This window comes from Macrotis lagotis, chromosome 1 (genome assembly GCF_037893015.1).
Source record: "Macrotis lagotis isolate mMagLag1 chromosome 1, bilby.v1.9.chrom.fasta, whole genome shotgun sequence".
NCBI classification, from domain to species: domain Eukaryota; kingdom Metazoa; phylum Chordata; class Mammalia; order Peramelemorphia; family Peramelidae; genus Macrotis; species Macrotis lagotis.
In genome coordinates, this window is record NC_133658.1 from 227,449,686 (window position 1) to 227,470,970 (window position 21,285).

At 37.3% G+C, this 21,285-nt stretch overlaps 1 protein-coding gene across 2 annotated transcripts in view; it reads left to right on the forward strand.

Moving 5' to 3' along the window:
* Positions 1 to 21,285, forward strand: part of VIT (vitrin) — a 148,150-nt gene that overhangs the window by 50,150 nt on the left and 76,715 nt on the right. For both annotated transcript variants that reach the window (XM_074209696.1, XM_074209697.1), the window contains exon 4: positions 17,087 to 17,243. In XM_074209696.1, coding sequence (XP_074065797.1) covers positions 17,087 to 17,243 — 157 coding nt within the window. The remainder of the gene's footprint in view (positions 1 to 17,086; positions 17,244 to 21,285) is intronic.

The following is a 21,285-nucleotide window of genomic DNA, read 5'->3' on the forward strand; positions in this document are numbered from 1 at the left end:
AAAATCAGTTGATTGAATCAATTAGTGATGGGCTGAGAAGTCACATCTTAAACTTAATGAACAGAATTTTCTGTCGATGAATAAAAACAAATGGGTTGAAAGAATCTGTGAAGGTTAGAAGGAAAAGGAAGTAGCCATCAATCCAGAAGTATCTGAAAAATCCATTAAAATAAGAACTATTAGGGAATTGGGAATCATAATGAAACAAAAGATCAACCAAGAATGAAAAAGTCAGTAATGGTGTCTGACTCTTCCAGCTGGTCTAGAGTTGTCATGGATACTGTATAATGCATTAATGGATGGTTCTATAATCTTTCTGAGAATCAAAGATTTTACCTGTGTTTATCCCCTTAACTAGTGACCTCATTCCATACTCATAAATAGCATGAAGCAGTTAGGGTCTGTCCAATATAAGAGGAGGGTACATCGTTGTATGGTAAAATCATTTCAAGACCATCCTCCCCATGTCCAATGCATATCTCAATTGCTATCCCAACTCTCACTTGAATGGGACTTAGACCATCCCTCTATCAGATTGACTGGAGTCACCAGTGGACTGTCCTTCCATACCAGGGCTGCCTATCTATCATTCATCTCTTTTTGTCTCATACGAAAATCTGTCTAGTCATGGCTCTTCCTGAGAGTAAATATGGATACATTTGGATTGCAAGGAATGATGGCATTTTGCACATTTTCAATTGCCTTTAAATTTTCCTGAGTTCTAAAATTAGAAACAGTATGATCAAAAATAAAGGAGTCTCCTTTACAACCCTAAAATGCTGAGTTAAAAAACAGCAATCATTCCTCCATGTTTAGCATTCTTTTCTTTTGTGCATTTTTACTTGTGCCTGTTGTTACTGTATACCAATTTTCCACTTAATGTGGTAGTAGAGGGTGAACAACAAGATTCTAAATACATTTGAAGACAGTAATTATTCAACTAGTTCCAAGATAGTACTATTTATTCAGCCAACCTCTTTTATATTCAGGCTTATCTGTCTTAATATTGTTTTGTCTTTTTCTAATTTGATTCAGAGTTAATTTCCCCAACAGGGCCCTGGGGTAGGATAGTGGAGAGAGAGAGGACCTTTCTGAGTTCAGGGTTTTCTCTTCAAGAAATACTTTACTTACACAGTTACTAGAACTCAGTTTTTTCATACAACACTACCCTCTTTCCTATATACTCCTTAACATTCCAAAATAATGAGTCATCAAGGTCTTTTGTTCCTTGTCTTTTTGTTTGTTTGTTTTTTGTTTTTGCAAGGCAATGGGGTTAAGTGGCTTGCCCAAGGACACACAGCTAGGTAATTATTAAGTGTCTGAGTCCGGATTTGAACTCAGGTACTCCTGACTCCAGGGCTGGTGCTCTATCCATTATGGCACCTAGCTGACCCCTCTGTTCCTTGTCTTGCAAGAACTAACCCTGTTCCTACTTGTCAGTTTCATTCCCATCAAACCTATCTTGGAATGTGGTACCCAGGACCATATCCCTCATCCCTATGTATGTGTCTAAGCAAGCTACTCCAGGTTCAAGACACTCTGTGAGTCAGGACCCATTCAAAACCCTGACTTATGAATCACCACCAACATGGACACTTTTGATAGAAAGGACATATAATTTAAAGAAAATAACTTAAATAACAGAGAAAATTGATAAGAAAAGAGTTCCTCAGTCCCAAAGATATATACTCCCCCTCAGGTACAATATTATCTGTGAGTATATCTAACATGCAGAAATGCATATGACCAAAAAAAAAGAAACACATACGATCAAAATATGCATAGGAGTACACATATAGAAAACATATATATCTATATGAAGGCACACAAGGCAATGTATATAGCTAACCCATAGAGGGTTTGCTTGACCAAAGAGTATGCCCAGGATCACTCATTGATCAATCAACAACTATTTATTATTCATATGGAGGATGGAGGGATGCTGCAGTCTTGCTGCAGGGTTACCTATTCCCTGCATAAAGTCATACCAATCTTCTGTGCCCTACTGACCATCTTGTCCTTGGGGGTAGCTAGGTGGCACAGTGGATAGAGCACTGACCTTGGAGTCAGGAGGATGGGAGTTTGAATTTGACCTAAATAATTGCCATTTCCCTTAAAGGGATGAGATTTGGACTACAGTGCTTTAGGCCTTCTACCTATTTAAACTTTAAGTAGGGTTCCCATTATTCTTCCCTCAAATCAAAAACCATTGAGATCTCCATGGAATAAGATGAAAAGGAATAAGGTGAAATAGGAGAAAGACTGGAGCTGAAAATTAAGGGGAAAAAAGTGAAGGCCATTTACATAGTCTGGAAACTGGGAAGGAAGCCAGAAGTTAAATTTAATGAGGAAAAATTTGGGAAGAACTTGGGCAAGTCACTTAGCCCTGATTGCCTCACATCCTGGTTCATCTCCACTTGTCCTGATTCATGTCTGGCCACTGGACCCAGATAGTTCTGGAGGAGAAAGTGATACTGGTGATGTAGCACAGCAACCCCTCACTCAAATCCAATTCATGTGCTTGACATGGCATTACTTCCCTGATGCTATGGTCTTTTTCAAGAGCAAAGGACAAACATCATTATCATCTTGTCCTTATTTTCTTCTTGGTGTCTCTGCTGGTATGTTATTGTGTTTAATGGTCTTCAATTATACAGATTTTTTTTCTCTGCTACTATGTGCTAGGATAAGACCACAGGCAAGTGGGGGATAACTTCCTTTAGATCACAGATATTGTTCAGTTGCTAAAATAATCACACCTATCTAAACATCCAGAAAAAGCCACCAGAAGCCCTAGTTTATAATTCAGTCTGCTCTTTTGACTAATCCTTCTACTTCTAGTTAGTGCTCTAGTCACCTACCATATTTGGGTTATAAAATTCTTTTAAAATCCTGTCAAATTCTATTTTGGGGACTCCACTTAATAGCAACACAAAGAAGGTATGCCCCTCAGGGGTAAGGGAGCCCCCTCAGACCCCAAAGTGTTCTTGGTTGTCCAGAAAATTAGACTGAAGGGAAGATCAAAAGAGGTAGGTGCCTATAAGAACTCTTTTCTGGATGCGTTCTTCTAAATTCCTGCCTTCAATTATGAATATCCTGGTTCAGGAAAATCAATTGTCTTTGTTTAGCATCATAGAACTCACTGATTTCCCTTTAAGAGAGTGAGATTTGGACCAAAATGCTTTAGACCTTCTATCTATTTTAAACTTTAAGTAGTGTTCCCGTTATTATTGTCTCAAATCAAAAGCCCTTGAGATCTCCATGGAATAAGATGAAAAGGAATAAATAAGATAGGATAAAGACTGGAGTTGAAGATTATGGAGGAAAAAAATTGTGAAGGTAATTTATATGGTCTAGAAATTTTGAAGGATGCTAGAAACTGAATTTAGTGAGGAGAAATTTGAGAAGACTTGAAGGGAAGTTGAAGAAAAAGGTGAAGGAGGAGAAATAAAGAGGACAAAGAAGTGCAAGAAAATAATTTGAGATGAAAGAGAAGGATCTAAGGAGAAAGAGGAAGAGGAATAGAAGTAAAAAGATGAAGGACGCATGAAGAAAGAGAGGGCAGAGAAGAAGAATAATTTGAATTGAAGAAAAGGAAAAGAAAGACCAGAAGTGGAGAAGCAGAAGGAGGGGAAGACCTAAAAGAGAAGGAAAAGGCATATGATAAGAAAATGTAAGTATGACAGCTTCATTATACAAGGTTAATAAATTATACAAGGCTAATATGACAAGGGTATAATAGTCAAAGATGCAAAGAAGAGAGAAAGTGACATTTTTGCTGATGGAAAATCTCCTGCAAGCAGTGTGCCACAACTATTTTCCAGTGGAACAAGAATATCAACAAAGGTTTGAAGATCTCGCTTCTAAAAAAGTATGGAAATCATGCTTGCTGCAGTATGTGATGTTTGAATGTGGATTGTTCTCCCCTTTAAAAAAGAAAATAAGAGTTCATTGAATATCCCACCACCCTCCATATTAACAGGAGAGCAAAGTGTTCCATTAAGGTAGGGGCAGAAAGGGAGGAGAGGTAGTAAGAAAACAAGAAACTAAACTGTCAGAGGGAAATGCTGATCTATAATAGGTTGAAGGGTGAAATGTCAGTTCCACAAAGGAAAAAGAAAGAACTACTGAGCACTTGAGATGAAATAACAAATCTGTGATTCTTCCTGAAGAGGAGAGAGCTGGATCCTTTGAGGGAAAAGAGATGTTTGTCTTCCAAGAAATGATAATGTGGATCCATGGGTGCTGTTGGTTGAGAGATTATCCAGTAAAGTTCAGAAGAAGAAACACAAACCAAAACTTAGCAACTCCCTACCGAGAGGTAGTAAAACAACTGTTTTTCACACACATTGAGTATAGACAATATATAATACACATGCACATGTACATGTATGTTTGTATAACTGTAATTCTTAGCACTCTCTGACCTCTTTTCTAACATTGCCACCAACACTGGTGAAGCAAAAATAGATTGCACAGCATTGAGGGCCATTTTGTAGTTTTCCTTGTTTTCATCAGTTGCCAGGACTTACAATAATTTCATCACTGTCAAAACCACAGCTTAGATACCAATATAGCTGGATGAGATTGAAAATAAATCAGAATCTGAAAGTCAGGCTTAGTGCTGAGTTAGACACTTTGGGTTCTGTAGATGTAGTGATTCAAGATGACGAAAAGGGACACAATGAGATAGAGAGGGTGGAGGTGACTACTTTTTCCTAATAATAGTCCCTGACCATTGGGTGATTATACACATGCCATATAAGCTGGAGAAGAAAAGCAGGTTGAAAAATTGAGGCAAATAGAATTGGTAAAAATAAATTGTTCAGGGAAGCTAGATGGCACAGTGTATATGACAGAATTCTGGGGCTGGAGTCAGGAAGATATGAGATCAAATCCTACCTCAGAAATGTACTAACTATGTGATTCTAGGCAAGTCATTTCACCCTGCTTCTCTGTTTCTTCTACTATAAAATGAACTGGAGAAGGAGGTAAACCATTCCAGTTTCTTTGCCAAGAAAACCCAAATGAGATCACAAAGAGGCAGACATGAATGAAAAGACTGAATAACTAACAAAAGATATCCAGAGACTGGTTTCTGACTGTCTAGGCCAAATAAATAAATAAGTAAACTGAGTGATGATGATAATAAAAGTTAATATCTATCATACAATTTAAGGTTTCCAGGCTACTTTACATATATTCTCTTAATAGTACATATATATATATATATATATATATATATATATATATATTCACTGTTCTATTAGGTGATACTCTTATTTTCATTTTATAGATGAATAAATTAAGAGTTTAAATGACTTTCCCAGAATTGCTCAGCTATTAAGTATCTAAGGCAGGATTTGAAGTCAAGTCTTTCTAAAACTAAAATTAACATTCTATTCACAGTATCAATTACCTTATGCAGGCAAGAGGTTTATAGCTAGGTGAGCAGATAGTTTGATGTCTGGGAAATCTGACATTACGGACTAGGAATGGGACTGGACTGGAAACAGAGACATTAGAACCAAAGCATTAAGTTGTGAGAGGACTAAGATATAATTTAATGAGAGGGAAGAACAAGATGGTAGGAAAATTCCCTTCCTATCTCTCACTAATGTGGGTACAGCTAGAGAAAAGAGTTTAATGCAAAACTAGTTTCCACAGCTTCTCCCACAGAGATTTTAGATACTGTCGCTCTTTCTTTAAGAGACTATGGTACTTTGTAAAATTACAATTTAACTGTGATTTTTTGATGAGTCTATGTGGAAAGTTCTGTCACCTGTGAAAAGATAATAAGATTAATTGTCATTCTGATGTTACCTGTCATGGCTAGAGAAAGATGACAAGAATGGAGAAAAATTACTATGAACTGAATCTAACTCTTATATTAAGAATAAATAAGAACAGGATTCTTGCAAGATTTTGACTACAAATCTTTTATGGTTTTTTTATAGCATATACTGACTGGTGGAACTGTTTTCCACCAGAAATGAGGAGAATTCTTTCTCCTCCTCCTTCTCTTCCTCCTCCTGCTCATCAAAAAAATAACAAGGATTTATTAAGCATTTACTATGAGTCAGGCACTTTGCTAAGCACTGGGGTCACAAAGAAAAGCAAAAATGCATTCCCTGTTCTCAAGAAGCTCACATTTTAATGGAAAGATAACATGTAAACAACTAGATATATATATGATAAATATGAATTGTGTAAATGGAAAGTGATTTCAGAGAGAAGGCACTAGCACTAGAAAGGATCAGGAAAGACCTCTTGCAGCAAGTGAGATGTAAACTGAGTCTTGAAGAAAGCCAAGGAAGCCAGAAAATGGAAGGAAGGAGGGCTTAGGGGCGATTCCAGTCTTGGGAAGATACAGAAAGCATAAAAATAAGAGAGTATCATATGTGAAAAATAGCAATAAGGCCAGTTTCACTGAATTATAAAGTATAAAAAAATTCAAAAGATAGGAAAGATGCAGGTTATTAGGCACCTCAAAAGTCAAATAGAAGATATTGTATTTGATCCTGAGGATAATAGGGATCCACTTGAGTTTATTGGGGTGGGGAGACGTTACATAGTCAGACTCCTTCTTTAGGAAGCTAAGAGAGTGGTTTGCATTGGGGAGAAACCTGAAACAGGGAGGCCAACCAGAATGCTTTTGAAATAGCCTAGTCTTGAAGTAATGGGAGCCTGTTTCAGGCTCCTCTGAGAATGAAGAGATAAGAGTATATACAAGAGATACTGTGAAGGTAGGAGCAATAAGACTTGATAACAGATTATTTGTGGGAGTTGAAGGAATTGACATTGGCACTGAAGTTCTGGCCTTGGTGACTGGGCAAGTGATAGTGACCTCCCTAGTAGCAGGAAACATAGAAAGAGGAGAGGGTTTAGAGCGTGAGGGGGGTGGAACCTTTTTTGACCAAAGGTCATTTGAAATTTTGTAACATCATTCGAGGGCTATATTTGATTAATTAGCCCCTAAAAAAACTCCTAGGTTTATTGAATTTTGAGTCCTGCCTGTGATTGCCTTGGCAGCACCATATTAAATGATTTTGTAGGCCTTATTCACCTCTCAGAACAGAGGTTCCCCATCCCTGATTTAGAGTAATGATAAGAGATGATTCTGTCCATGATCTTCTCATAGCTACAATTTTGTAAATGCTTATTTCTTTTTGTGTTATTAGTGATTTTATTGTTAGTAAATAAAAAAATATATGGATAATAATTTTATTGTTTATTTAAATCTAGAGGTTTGGGAAGAAATGTATAAACATATATACACATCTGTATACATATCTCAATATGTATATATTATACAACATCTGTATATACATCTTTGGAAGGGGGAGTGAGAAAGAAGCAATTATTTATTATAATTATAATTATAATTCTCCAGTTTATTAAATAAAAATAATTGATAAACAGGTAAGGATTCAAAACTAACTTTTCTATGAGAAAAGATGTTATAATTTTAGTAATGATTAATAGTCATTCAATATGTTTGAGTTAGGTAATGAGCTAGTATAAGGTAAAAGGAGACCTGATTACCACACCTAGGCTACATGTCAAGGAGGTTTATCTATAATTCTATTATAATAGTCATTGCAAAAGAATATTTAGAGGGGCGGCTAGGTGGCGCAGTGGATAAAGCACTGGCCCTGGAGTCAGGAGTACCTGAGTTCAAATACAGTCTCAGACACTTAATAATTACCTAGCTGTGTGGCCTTGGGCAAGCCACTTAACCCCATTTGCCTTGCAAAAACATAAAAAAAAAAAAAGAATTCTTAGAAAGAGCAGAAAGTAAGTAAAAGTCTTGGGTGACTAGAAAGCAACCTAGGTATGGTGATTGCTAACCTGAAAAAGATAAGGCAGGAGTTGTGGTATGTGAAATATGTCTTTGAGAATGAGAGTAGAGAGTTGGATGAGCAAGTAAGAGTCTAAGAACTTAAAGCAATGAAATTAGAATATTGGCTTGAATATGAATGTTGCAGAATGCAGATTCCCTTATGGGGTCAATATGGTATGTGCATAGAGAGAGATTTTGTTACTACCCACATCTGGCATGTAACACTATGAAGCAACTAATGATAAGAGTCTATCTGGTGTGAAATATCTGAATTATGAACTACTGAGCTTGCCTTTAGTTTTTTGTCTCTAAAGGTAAGAGAACTTTTGATGGGATACCAAACAACCTAATAGAAGGATTAAGCAATAAGTATTAAGTTTCCAGAAAAATGACTTGAGCAATAAAGTAAGACTCAAGCTTTAGGGAAGAAATATATAAGATGTCAAAATAACTTGTATTAGGATTTTAAGTTTTGCCAAATGATTTCCTCAGAATCCTAGTGAATCACTAGTGAAGAAATTGAGGATCTGAAAGTTAGATGACTTCAAATGTTCCCATAGCAAGGTAGCATCTGAAGGAGATTTTGAATCAGATTTTCTGCCTCTAAGTCCCTCACTTCATCCAAAATGCCAGTCTGCCTCTCAAAGTGGACACAAGACAGAATTAGGACTTCTGGATAAGGACTCAGGTCAAGGAAATGGGCATCAAAAATCAAAACCTAGGTGGGGGGAAAAAAAACCCAGAAAACTAGTAGCAACATTGCAGTGATATTTAGCAGAGATGTACTAAGAAAGGAATTCCATGGGCTAGAACTTAGACCAGACTTTGGGCAGAACTAAACACTTGGAAATGCCAGGTAAGTATATCTGATACTGGTCTGAATTGAGACAACTAGGTGGTACAGTGAAAAGCATGTTGCACCTGGAGTCAGAAAGACCTGAATTCAAATCCAGTCTTAGAAATTTACCAGCTGTGTCACTTAATCTTTGTCTCCATTACCTCATCTATAAAATGGGAACAATACTACCTCCCAGAAATTGTCATTTTGCAAACCATAGAACTGTATAAATGCTCACTATGAATATGGATTGTAGTGGAAATGGAGTAGGAGAGAATGACAGAGGGGAAGGGCCTGGGAGAAGAGTTGTTCTTAACAACCAGACATGAAAATTTAAACATTTGCCATCACTAGGTGCTGGTTACAATATTGTTTAATTTCATTGTACTCCAGATTCCACAGCTCTTCTCTCTTACAAAGAGTCAAGAAGCAAAAAGGAATACTCCAACCTGATCTCCCTAAAAGAGGATGGGGTCTTGAAAAGAGATGAAATTAAAGCTATACAATCACATTTAGAATACAGACCAACCAGACAGTTTTAGAAGGGAATCATATCAGCATCACTAGTTCAAAAGTTGTCCTTTGGGGTAAAAAAGTCCAAAACACATCCCAGGTCTCAGAATAGAATATATAAAACCAGAGTGTCCGGGTTACAAAAATGAAAGGCAAGAAGGAAAATAACTTTGGTCAAGAGTCAACTTTAGGTGGGAAGAATGAAACCAGCAAAATTGTTTCAAGCATCAAACTAGAATTTCTTAACTCAAGCCACAAATTGTTTAAACCTGTGAGCAAACATGGTCTGTTGGATTCCCAAAGGAAGGAAGGAGTTCCAAATTGGCCCAGAACCAAGCCAGCCAAGGTTGGCTGGGAGAGCAGAGTAAGGAAGGAGATGGAGCTCTGGTTCCAACTCTCTTTAAAGGCTGGATGAAATGTTAACATGGTTAGCATAGGTAGTTAAGGGTTAAAAAGAGTTAGATTGTTGGTGCAGCTGGAAGTCATTAACAACTGAGACCATCACAGAAACAGAGAGGGAGTGGGTGGCCTGGCCACTATTCAGAATCCATTCATAGAATTTTGGATTTGGAAGGAAGGGCCCTTAGAAGTCATTCAGTCCAACCTCCCACCCCATGCAGGAATCCCTTTTACTATATCTCTGACAAAAGAATATATAGTCTTGCTTAAAGTAGAGAGGAAGCTCACCTCTTGAGTAGTCAGCCTTGCCCATTGTTACCCAGATGACCTTGCTCATCTCTTTGTTGAAAAACAAGGCAGATTTTAGTCCTTCAATTATTTGAAGACTGACATACCCACCAACAATACCACCACTCCGCCCCCTCCAAATCTTCTCTCCTCCAGGTTAAACACCTACTGTTCCTTCAGTCATTTCTTCTATGATATGAATTCCACTGTAGTGCAAGACAAAAGAGTGATGTATTTCAAGCTAGAAAACTTGCATTCAAGTCTTTCACTGATATGACCTTGGATAAGTGTCAACTTTCTGGGTCTCAGGTTTTCTATCTGTAAAATAAGGATGTTGAACTAGATGACCCCTGAGATCCTAAATCTATCTAGACTCTAAATCTATTATTCTATAATGAGTCAGTATCCTTTGAAGTCCTCAAGCTTATCAGAGCTCCTTTTAAAATGTGAAACCTAGAACTGGCTAACTTACTCCAGGTAGAGTGCGTACAGAACCAATGTGGGTTACCCTAGGAATTGATGTTTGATGCCATTGACAACCAATTTGTTTATTTTTAGCCGCTGATTACTTGGGTTCAGTTCTGCCTATGAGGAATCATTATTCAGACTGGGAAAGCATGGATGGAAATAAAACAAAAATTTATTTAAAAGATTACAAGACATAGGAAGTAGGGAGGGGGAGAGAGAGAGAGAGAGAGAGAGAGAGAGAGAGAGAGAGAGAGAGAGAGAGATAAAAGATATAAAAGAACAGCCAAGGAGCCGTGAATGAGCCATGGTCAGAGAATACTGAGCAGGCCTTGAACTGTAGTCCAGCTCAGGTTTTTATGTCTTGCCTCTCATCTAGAGGGCAAAAGGTGAACTCCCTTCCCCAATACTCGACATGGAATTAGGTAGAGGAGATCAGGATACAATCAATCAATAAACAATTATTAAGCACCTACTATGTGCCAGAAGCTGGGGATAAATACAAGGATACAAGTCCCTCTCTTCAAAGAGATTATGTTCCATTTGGGGAAGTGCTATTTAGTTTTATAAATATGTTTAAAGTAAGATAAAGCAAATATCCATAAAGTACATTACCATCCACAGAAGTGAAAGTTGTAGTAAATTGAATTCAATAGCCTTTTTGAGGTGAAGCCCTGACAAATGATGTAGGGAAAGCTATAGTTCTGGACTAATTGAAGAAATTGATGTAGGGGAAGTTGAAGTGTCAAATGGAACATAATCTCTTTGAAGAGAGGGATTTGTATCTTTGTTTTTATGTCCCCAGCCTCTGGCACATAGTAGGTGGTGCTTAATAATTGTTTATTGATAGATTGATGATGGCAGTAGTAGATGAATTTTCACCAAGGGAAGTGCCAGGTTGGGACAAGGAGATCAGGATACAATTTTACATTAAACAATGGTACTTTAAGAATGGGGAGGGTTCCACCCAAGATTACAATTATTTCTGTTACAATCATCATTCTCTGCTTCAAGTCAATTTACATCTCAAGAGTGAATTTACATCTCCACCCAAATTCTTTCTGTTATATTCAAATTCTCTTCAACTTCCCCAAATGGAACATAATCTCTTTGAAGAGAAGGACTTGTATCTTTGTTTTTATGTCCTCAGCCTCTGGCACATAGTAGGTGCTTAATAACTGTTTATTGATTGGTTGATGGTGACCATAGTAAATGAATTTTCACTAAGGGAAGTGCCAGGTTGTGACAAGATGACAGGGAATAGAGAGAATCTGACTCTAAATGAAATAAACTCATTGCTACCCACTCCCTTGACTAATCCCAAAACTCCACTTTCATTACAACACTTTGTCTCATCAAAATGATTCCGTGTTTTCTCACTGCCTACAAGATAAAGTCCAAACTCTTTAGCTTTGCATTCAAAGTCTTCTATATTCTGAACCAAATACACATTTTTGGTCTCATCTCATACTATCACATACTAATCAGGCTGATACCTCATTGTCCCTAAGTGAATCTTGAGTTTTCCTATCTCTATAGCTTGATGATTCATAATATGTTCTCTAACCAGAATGCTTGCCCACCTTCTTCTCCAACTTTCTAAACCCTATCCATCCTTCAAGATCTAGTTTATGTCATCCTGCCCCACCCACTTCTATATAAAGTCTTCCCCAAACAACCCAGAATATAGTGAGTTCCCCCTTTTTTTGAAATATGCTTAATAATCTGTACCACATGTTTGGCATTAACACCATACTTTATTGCACAATATTACTTAACAATTTATGTATACATATTTTATGTTTCCAATTAGATTTTAAGTTCCTTGAGAATAGGAAATATTTCTTTTACTTCTTTATATGTTCACAAAGAAAATCCACCAATCTAACTTATCTTATATGAACTTATATCTTATATGAACTCTTCAGTTAGACAGGTCTCATTATTCTCCAGATATACCATTGCTCCCTCAAATGTCCTTCTAACATTTCTGCAAAGTCTAGATACTGAACAAAAGAGGAGGCAGCTGTTTCCAAAGAATGACACTGCCACCCAGGGATGGTAGTTATGGTGAGAGAAAAGATGCCATTGGGGAACAGCATAAAATAGGGTAGCCTCTATGGACAGCAAACAATGGCTCAGGCAAGAAGTGGGAAGTCCATATCCCACCCAAAACTTTTCAAGTTTTGAGCCTCTACAGTTTTTTAAGAAAAAGAATTGATGTAGCAGTAAGATAAAGCTGTTCTATTACCCATGAGGCAATGCAGCAGAGAGATGTTCACCAATAAAATAGAGAGATTCTCAAATTGCCAAATAAGGTATGAAGAATGAAGAGCAGAAAGCCAAAAAAACATTTCTAACTACGGTATAGCTTTAAAAATTGCCTGAGTGGGATGGCTAGGTGGTGCACTGGCCCTGGAGTCAGGGGTACCTGAATTGAAATCCAGCCTCAGACACTTAATTTCCTAGCTGTGCGGCCTTGGGCAAGCCACTTAACCCCACTGCCTTGCAAAAACCTAAAAAAAAAAAAATGCCTGAGCTTGGGAGAAAATGCTCCATCTACCAGTCAGTTAAGCCTTAGCATCTATGTATACTGGGAGCTGAGGACAAACCAGTCAAATCAGATTCCACCAGCTCACACTATTTAACCATCAAGTAATATCTCCTCTATCAGGCTTCCCCTACCTTCTCTAGCATACATTCATTACTCTTCTTACCTCTGCATTCTTATTTCCTGTACTGTCTGTTGCTAAGGTACAATTATTAACCCACGTTTGATAGTTAAGGAAATGGAGACAGAGGTTAAGTGACTTACCCAGGGTCATGAAGCTAGGAGTATCTGAAACCATATTTGAACTCAGGTCTACCTGTTGTATGGCTCACTACCTTTAAGGAAACAAAGAACTGATAGAATAAAGAGGGAACACAAGAACTTGTGATTTTGAAAGTCTCCTTGCTAGGATTAGTTGCTTCTGAATCTACTCATTCTACTTCAAAATGAGTTTGTTGGGGCTAGAAGCAATCAGAAATCCCTGCCAGCAAGCAGGTAGCAAGATCAAGACTGGGAAAGCACCCTTCTCAATGAAAATTAAGTTCCATGCCCCAGACATAGCTCCAGTTACTATTCTTGTTCTGATAACTAGCCCTACGGGAAGTCTGAGCTGATATTCAATGGGAACTGTGTTGTTACACTTGCCTGCTCAAGGGAGAGAAACATTGCCTAGAATTCCTGGATCTAAATGCATCCTATGTCTGGGAGTATTCATAAGAACTAGAAGAGTGGCAGACTAAGCTACTGTGGAGATGTTTTATTTTAATATACATTATGTTCCCTAGTTTTCAAGTTTTGTTTATATGTTTGTTTATATGCTTACTGAGACTTTCTCTGAATTAAATGCTTCATGTAATATCTAAGCCAGTTTGCCTCTTTCTATGAAAACTTGAAATCATTATACTTAAGGTGATATGACTAAAGTTCACTGAAATATCATGCAGTCCCATCTTACTTGGGGGTTTGGATCTAAATTGAGTTTAGTAAAAATTGCCTCCTCTCTGAACCAGAATTTCATGGTGAAGAGCCAAGGGCATGTTGAAACAATGAATGTGAGGGAACTTGGCAACAGCCATCATTTTAGTATTAGGATTGACTCTAAATCAGCATGCATTTAAAAGGGCCTACTAAGTGCCAGCACTAGGCACATACAATGAAAGCTAAAAAAAAAAAAAGGATGATCTAAGGCATGAAGTAGGACTGGGAATGAGCTGCTGCTGTTCACCCCTTTACTCGATACTTCACTGGGACTTCTCAGCACCCTTAACCTTATCTGTCAGGCGCATGGGAATGAGAGAGGAAGGTAGGCTTCAGTAACACCTGCTAGGAAGGGGATCCTCAGCTTTTAGTGTTGAAAGTAAGATTCACAGCTCCCATCTCACACTCACTCTAAGGTATATATAGTCATTAGGATGGCAAATGTAATCTCCTACAGTATTTAAATTATCATTATTCTCTCTCACTCTCTCTCTCACTCTCTCTCTCTCTCTCTCTCTCTCTCTCTCTCTTTCTCTGTCTTTCTTTTTATCTCTTTTTATTTCCATATTTGTCTCTCTCTTAGTTGAATTTAATGTGAAAATGTTGCAATCTATTTAAGAGACAGGGTTAACTAATGGGTTGGGAGATTATCCACAAGTCCACACACCTCTTAACAAGAGTCACAGACCCATAAAGGCTGAAGGAAAGATTAAAGGTCACTGTCTCTCTGGTAACCGTAGAGAATAAACACATTTAATCAAGGCTTCTCCACTTACTTACCCAGGTCAGGTGGGACTCCTTAGTGAATGGCTCTCAGTGCCACCTTGTGGTTTAAACATTTAAGTGTTATGTGGATGTAAGTTGTTATTGTTGACCTCATCTACTCCCATGAGACAGGGTGTGCTCTTCCTCTGCTCCTGAATTTGGCAGTCAGGGGTGCTTTGGGGAAGCATTATGACCTAAGTCATATTGTTTGATCCTTTTTTTTCAAATTCAGGTTTGACTAGTGTTCCATCAGAAGTCCTTTTGTGGTCCTTTGCGTCCCCACCTTTGTGGGAACTTAATCCACCAACACAGATAACCTCTGGTCATCTTAAAGGAGTGCTTAATCATTTTTTGGCATGTCTTGAAAATTCTGGCAATCTTGCTGTGTCTATAGACCCCTTCTCAGAACAATGCTTCTAAATGAATAAAAAAAAATACAACTTAGAATTACAAAGAAATCTAAATTGAAATAGTTATCAAAATATTGCCAAAATATTAAAAGTTCCAAGTTCTCAGACCCCTCTGTCATTTATCCACAGATTACTTGGATCCATGGATACAATATTAAGACTTCTTGCCTTAAAAAATTACCTGAGGTTCAGTGAAATAATTTGCCTTTAATCATACAGTTAACAAATATCAGAAGTAGGATTTGAACCTAACTTCAAATCCAGTGGGCAACTAGGTGGCACAGTGGATAGGTCACTGGTTCTGGAGTCAAGAAGTCCTGAGTTCAAAACTGTTCTCATATAACTACTAGCTGTGTGACCCTGGACAAGTTACTTCATCCTATTAACCTCAGTTTCCTCATCTGTAAAATGATCTAGAAAAGGAAATGGTAAACTAGTATCTTTGCCAAGAAAACCCCAAATGGAATCACAAAGAATAGGACACACACAAGAATAGGACACAAAGAATAGAAAAAAAGATGATGGAAATATCAAAATAATTTAAATACTGCCCATTATGCATCACTACCTCTTACTTCATTCTTTCATTTATTTCCCTAAAAACTTTCTGATTGTTCAGCTTCATGTTTCCTGATCATAGACCAGGAGAGTCTGAGCAGAAGGGTTTGCTTCTAAGAGCAATTCAAAGAATGGTTTTGACTATTTGAACTTTTTTCATAGTCTTGGACCTGGCTACACTAAAGTAGTCTAGCAAAGAGCTCCTTGTGAAGGTGAAGGAATCTTGGGACCTAATGAATAGCCTTAGAATTGTTCATTTAACAGCTTAGAGGGTTAGAGAATTATCTGGGGAGATATAAATGGGGGAGGCAGCTAGGTGGCACAGTGAATAGAGCACTGGCCCTGGAGTCAGGAGGACCTGAGTTCAAATCCAGCCTCAGACACTCAATAATTACCTAGCCATATGACCTTGGGCAAGTCACTTAACCCCATTGCCTTGAAAAGAAAAGAATGGATATAGAAGCGGGGCGAATGGATGTCTGTGTTTAAGCAAAATTGGAACAGGGCTAGCAAGGGGCTTTACTTATTTATAAGAATTTTCTCTCCTTCAAGTGGACCATCCAAATTAATAACTGACTTTTATGAATATGCAAAGTGTGTTCATTTTCTCACCTGAACTTCACAATAACTCTCTGAAGTAAATATTACAAGTATTATTATCCCCATTTTATAGATGAGGAAACTGAGCTACAGAAAAGTTCATTGATTTCCCTATCCACTCCATCATATTCAACAGCATAGTCCTGCTCTTGTCTTAAGAGTACATTTAAGGGTGGCTGAGTGGCACAGTGGATAGAGCACTGGCCCTTGAGTCAAGAGTACCTGAGTTCAAATGTGACCTCAGACACTTAATAATTACCTAGCTGTGTGACCTTGGGCAAGCCACTTAAACCCTTTGCCTTGCAAAAAAAAAAAAAGAGTACATTTAAAGCACCAAAGGTAGATCCAGAATTTTTTTTAACAATAATAGATGATAGGCTATTAAGATCTATCTTGGAATCTTTATTTTTTTATTTTGAGTTTTCATATTTTTATTTCTCTATATATTCCTCCCCTACCCAGAGATTGATCTCTTTTAATAAATAAAAAAGAAAGAGGGGGAAACAGCAGTTTAGCAAAGTTTATTTAAAAAATCAAGTCTAATTGTACATGTAGCATCACACATTCATGGTCACTCATCATCTTCCCCTCACCCCCACAAAAAAGAGAGAGAGAGATGAATTCTCTTATCTATATTTTAGAGATCACCTAGAGTCATCTTTTGGCTTAAGTCACTGAGAGCTGAAGGTTTTCAGAAAAATTCTAATTCTATGTTTGTTTTCATTTGGTTCCTGAACGGGCCCAGGGGCAGGAATAGTTCTGCTTTGGGAGACGGAGTGAGTGAATCAACAGTTTTATATAACCTCTTGTTGCTCACCCTGCATGTGATTTCACCTGCAGCACTGGGTTTAATTTTGCCATCATTTTTGCATTCACAGCTGTGCCTCAGATCAACTGTGATGTCAAGGCTGGGAAGATAATTAATCCTGAGTTTATTGCGAAATGTCCAGCTGGATGTCAAGACCCCAAATACCATGTTTATGGCACTGACATTTACGCATCATATTCCAGTGTCTGTGGCGCTGCTGTTCACAGGTGGGGAGCTTTGAGCTATTTCAGGACCCAATGATCAAGGCATGGACTCATAAAGACTACACACAGTCCAATGGGATTACCTACAAGGGAAAAGGAATGAGTTGTCATGGTTTTCTTTTCATAGCACTAGTTGAAAAGGATTGACTGAGTCTTCATTTAAAGTCACTTTTTAAAAAGTGCTCTCCCTTGGTGGAAGATAAATCAATATTTCAGTGGTTTCTATTTAAATCTAGCACAAACAAGTGGAATTTGATAAGGTTCAAAGATGACAAAAATTATTATAAATTTATACTACAGGAAGATGAGAGGAAGGGAAATCTAAGAACCTTGATGATAGTCAGGATCCAGAAAGATCTTGACAGGCCAATTGGGCCATGTATATTGATATAGAATTTAATAGGAATAAAGTAAAGCCTCACACTTGGGTTAAAAAAAATCAACTTTGCTTGAATAAGAAGTTAAAACAACACTTTCTCTATAATTTATAGTCTTAGAGAGTTTCCTAAGATGCTTGCAAGTTAAGTGACTTGGCTAAGGTTACATAGCTTATAGTTAGATTTGAATCTAGTTTTTCCTAGCTCCAAGGCTAGCTCTCTCTCCTTTCTCCCTACTTCTCATTGCTTTTCCAGGATCATAGATTTTTAGAGATAAAAAGGCTAAGTCTTTAGAAATTCTTGAGTCCAACCCTTATTTCCCTCATGAGGAGATTGAGTCTAAGAGAAGTTAAGTGGTTTTGCTCAAGATCTTACAACTAGTAATTGGCAGAGCCAGTATTTGAACCAGATAGTCTGATTCCAGATGCAATTCCATTTTTGCAGTACATGGCTCTTAGTAACTCCCCTCCCCCTCCAAAATGTACCTGCCAAAGTCAAATCTATCTGGAAATCATGGTTTATGACCTTGAAGTTTTGAAAACTATAGTTTATAACAAGCTGAGCTAAATGTTAAAACCCAATCAACAAATTCAGAAAAGTCCTCCTTACTCAATATCAGTTTTAAATAAATAGATCTTCAACCAAATGGTTATTTAGAATGTTCTTGGATAATATTATGTCCATGGAGAGAGAGAAAAAAAGATGTAGATGCTAGGGATCATTCTGAATTTTTATAGCACACTCCATTGCTTTTTCTACTGCAGACCAAAGACATATCAGTAATTAGCAATCAACAAATGAATCCCATTCATCATATTTTATATTTGTGAGGTTTACATAATGATATTCCATAGTAGCAAACATTTTTATAGTCTGACAACTATGTTAAAAGTGTAGAGAATGCAAGATACCACTGTGATTACTGCTGGATTCAATAAAACAAAATCTGAAAACATTTTGGAAGGCTCGCCTCCAACAAGATGTCTCCTGTGCATATGTGAAAATTAAGAAAAACCTTTGAATGATGGAACAACAAAGATAACTTTGCTTGACAACCTGCTGCTCATTAACATTAAAGAAGGCATAAAACAGGGATGTATATGCATGCCAATTGTATATTCTACTTTCAAGGAGAATGTCCTAAGAAGAAACCATTTGGCATAGAAATTGTAGCTAGAATTACTGAATTTAACCACTATGTGTCTTGAAGTTATTTCCTGGAGTCCAACTGAGGATTCTTTTGATTGCTGCTGGGTAGTTTTCTTGTATTATTTCTTGCATGTTGGTATCAAGTTTTTCATTTTTTGTGTATTTTTGGAAACCTATGATTCTTAAATTGTCTCTGAGGCTCTTGTCTTCAAAATAAATGATTTCTTTTTTGTGTAGAGGTCCTGCATTTTTTACATTATTGCCTTTTACTTTTCTTCTTCCCAATTGTCCTTTACTTCAATATTTTTGTATTCCAAATTAGTTATCCTGTTTTTAGCATTTTTAGAGAATTTCAACGCTATAAAGCCCATTTTTTTAATCTGATCATTTTTTTCTGTTATGAAAGCTATAAATTCTAACATTTATCCCTTTCAAGCCTTTTCCTTTTATCATTTTCAATTCTCTTTTAAAGCATTCTGGAATGGTTAATGAAGTATTTGTTATTCAATGATCTCTTGACATTCCAAGAGGATCTTTATTTCCTCAAACAGTGGTTCAATTTCTATTGTCTCATAACATTTAAATGAACATTTTAATTTCTTTGAGCATTTAGCATTCATTCTTGCTTTGAATTTTATAATCTTTTCTGGTGTTTCAGCCTTTTCCCCTTTTATTAACTATGTGCATTGAGTCCTCTCTCTTTGTTAGTGGATACCTGCCTTGGCTTCCTCAGAATTTAGTTTTACTGGCCTAATATCTTCCCTAAATCACTTGGAGAAGATAAGACTATCCCTTTCATTCAGGCCCAGTGGATCCCGTATAGTTTCTTCATTCTTTCATTCTCTGGTTAAGTGGAATTAGCTTCTGCTTCTTTTGCATGATTATGGGATCAAGTTAGATGTTCTGGACAACAAATTTATAGCCTTGGGAATATACACATCATGTGACTGGGCATAATCAATGTCTACTGATTATTACAATGGGATGAGGAATGGAAAGAGGCTTAAGATTGATGCCTGAAGAAATTCTTCAGCAAGAGGGAATTTTCCCAGGAGCTTGCAAACAGATCTGTAGGTCAGTTTGTGCATCCCTGACAGAACATGAAGGTTGATGGGGGGGGGGGGGTTGATTGAGGGAGGGAGGCTGAGTAAGACTAGCAATAACAACAATAATAAATAGCTAACATTTAAATAGCACCTACTATGTGCCCAGGACTTGCACTTTATAAATATTATCTCATTTGATCTTCACAACATTACTGCTTTATAATTAAGGAAAAAGAAGCCAAGAGAGGTTAAAATGACTTAAGCAGGGTCACATAGCTAGTAAGTGTCTGGGACTGAATTTGAACTCTTGTCTTCCTGACTCCAGGCTCAGTAATGTATCCACTGTGCATTAAAAATTATATTTTCCAGTGTTAGTTTATAAGACTTTTGCTTCGCAGGGCTTCTCACTTTCTTATGCTGTGAATTCAGCTGTACATGTTTTATATCTCATACATAACTCCTCTTTCGAGATTTATTGTTGTTTTGTTGTTATTGGGTTTTTCTTGGAGTTTTAGTAAGGACTAGAGAAAATGTCTACTCTTCCAGTTTGTTGGTCACAAGATCCAGAAGCCAGAAGTATGGATTTTCTATATATGGTAAAGTTTCCCAGATGTTAATAAATGACATTGTGCTAATTGAATCAAGCACCATGATGATGGAAGGCCTTATAAATAAGATACATTATTACTCAAAGCAGTTAAGCCTTCTATCCACATTGGAAAAAAGCAAGTAGATGAAGAATGCCTACCTTCCAGATCTTCAGCTCCATAAATAGGGTGGGGATACTGGGGCTTTGTCCCTGGTGCCATATTTGGAGGGCATTAAAATATCTGTCATCTGTGAGTAATACAGAATCATCAAAGCTTAGTATCTGGTTAATGAGTTTAATTAGTTAAAATAGGAAGCTATCAAATGGTAGTCTGAGTGAATTCCTTCTCAATTTCCTTTTCTCCCCCTTCTTTTCCTCTTCAGCTCATTAGGAAGAAACTAGCCATTGAGTCTACCCCTAGAACCCTGAGAAAGAGTAGCCATCTAGTCTGTGAACATACCCTGTAATTGCAAATGAGAGTTAAGGAAATGAACCTCCAAAGGGGATATTACAAGTGCATTAAAATACACTTACATTACACTGTCAACATTTTTTTCTTCATAGCAACTTTATTAGGTTGGTAAGGCAGGTAGTATCACCATTTGATACATGAGACAGAATAGAATCCAATAAAGTGACAATAGCAGGACTAAAACTCAGGTCTCCTGAATTCCAGACCAAGGCTTTCCCCATTGTATCTATCACCTCCCAACTACCACAAGAACTGGAAATTCTCAAATTTGAATGAGAGCATGAAGTGAGTTTGGAAGTATAGAAGATGAAGAATAGAGTATTCATCAAAGTGGGAATAGAGAGAAGGCTTCCTTTAAGAAATGAAATCTTTGTCAGGTACTAGGATATTACAGATTCACAAAACATTGAGT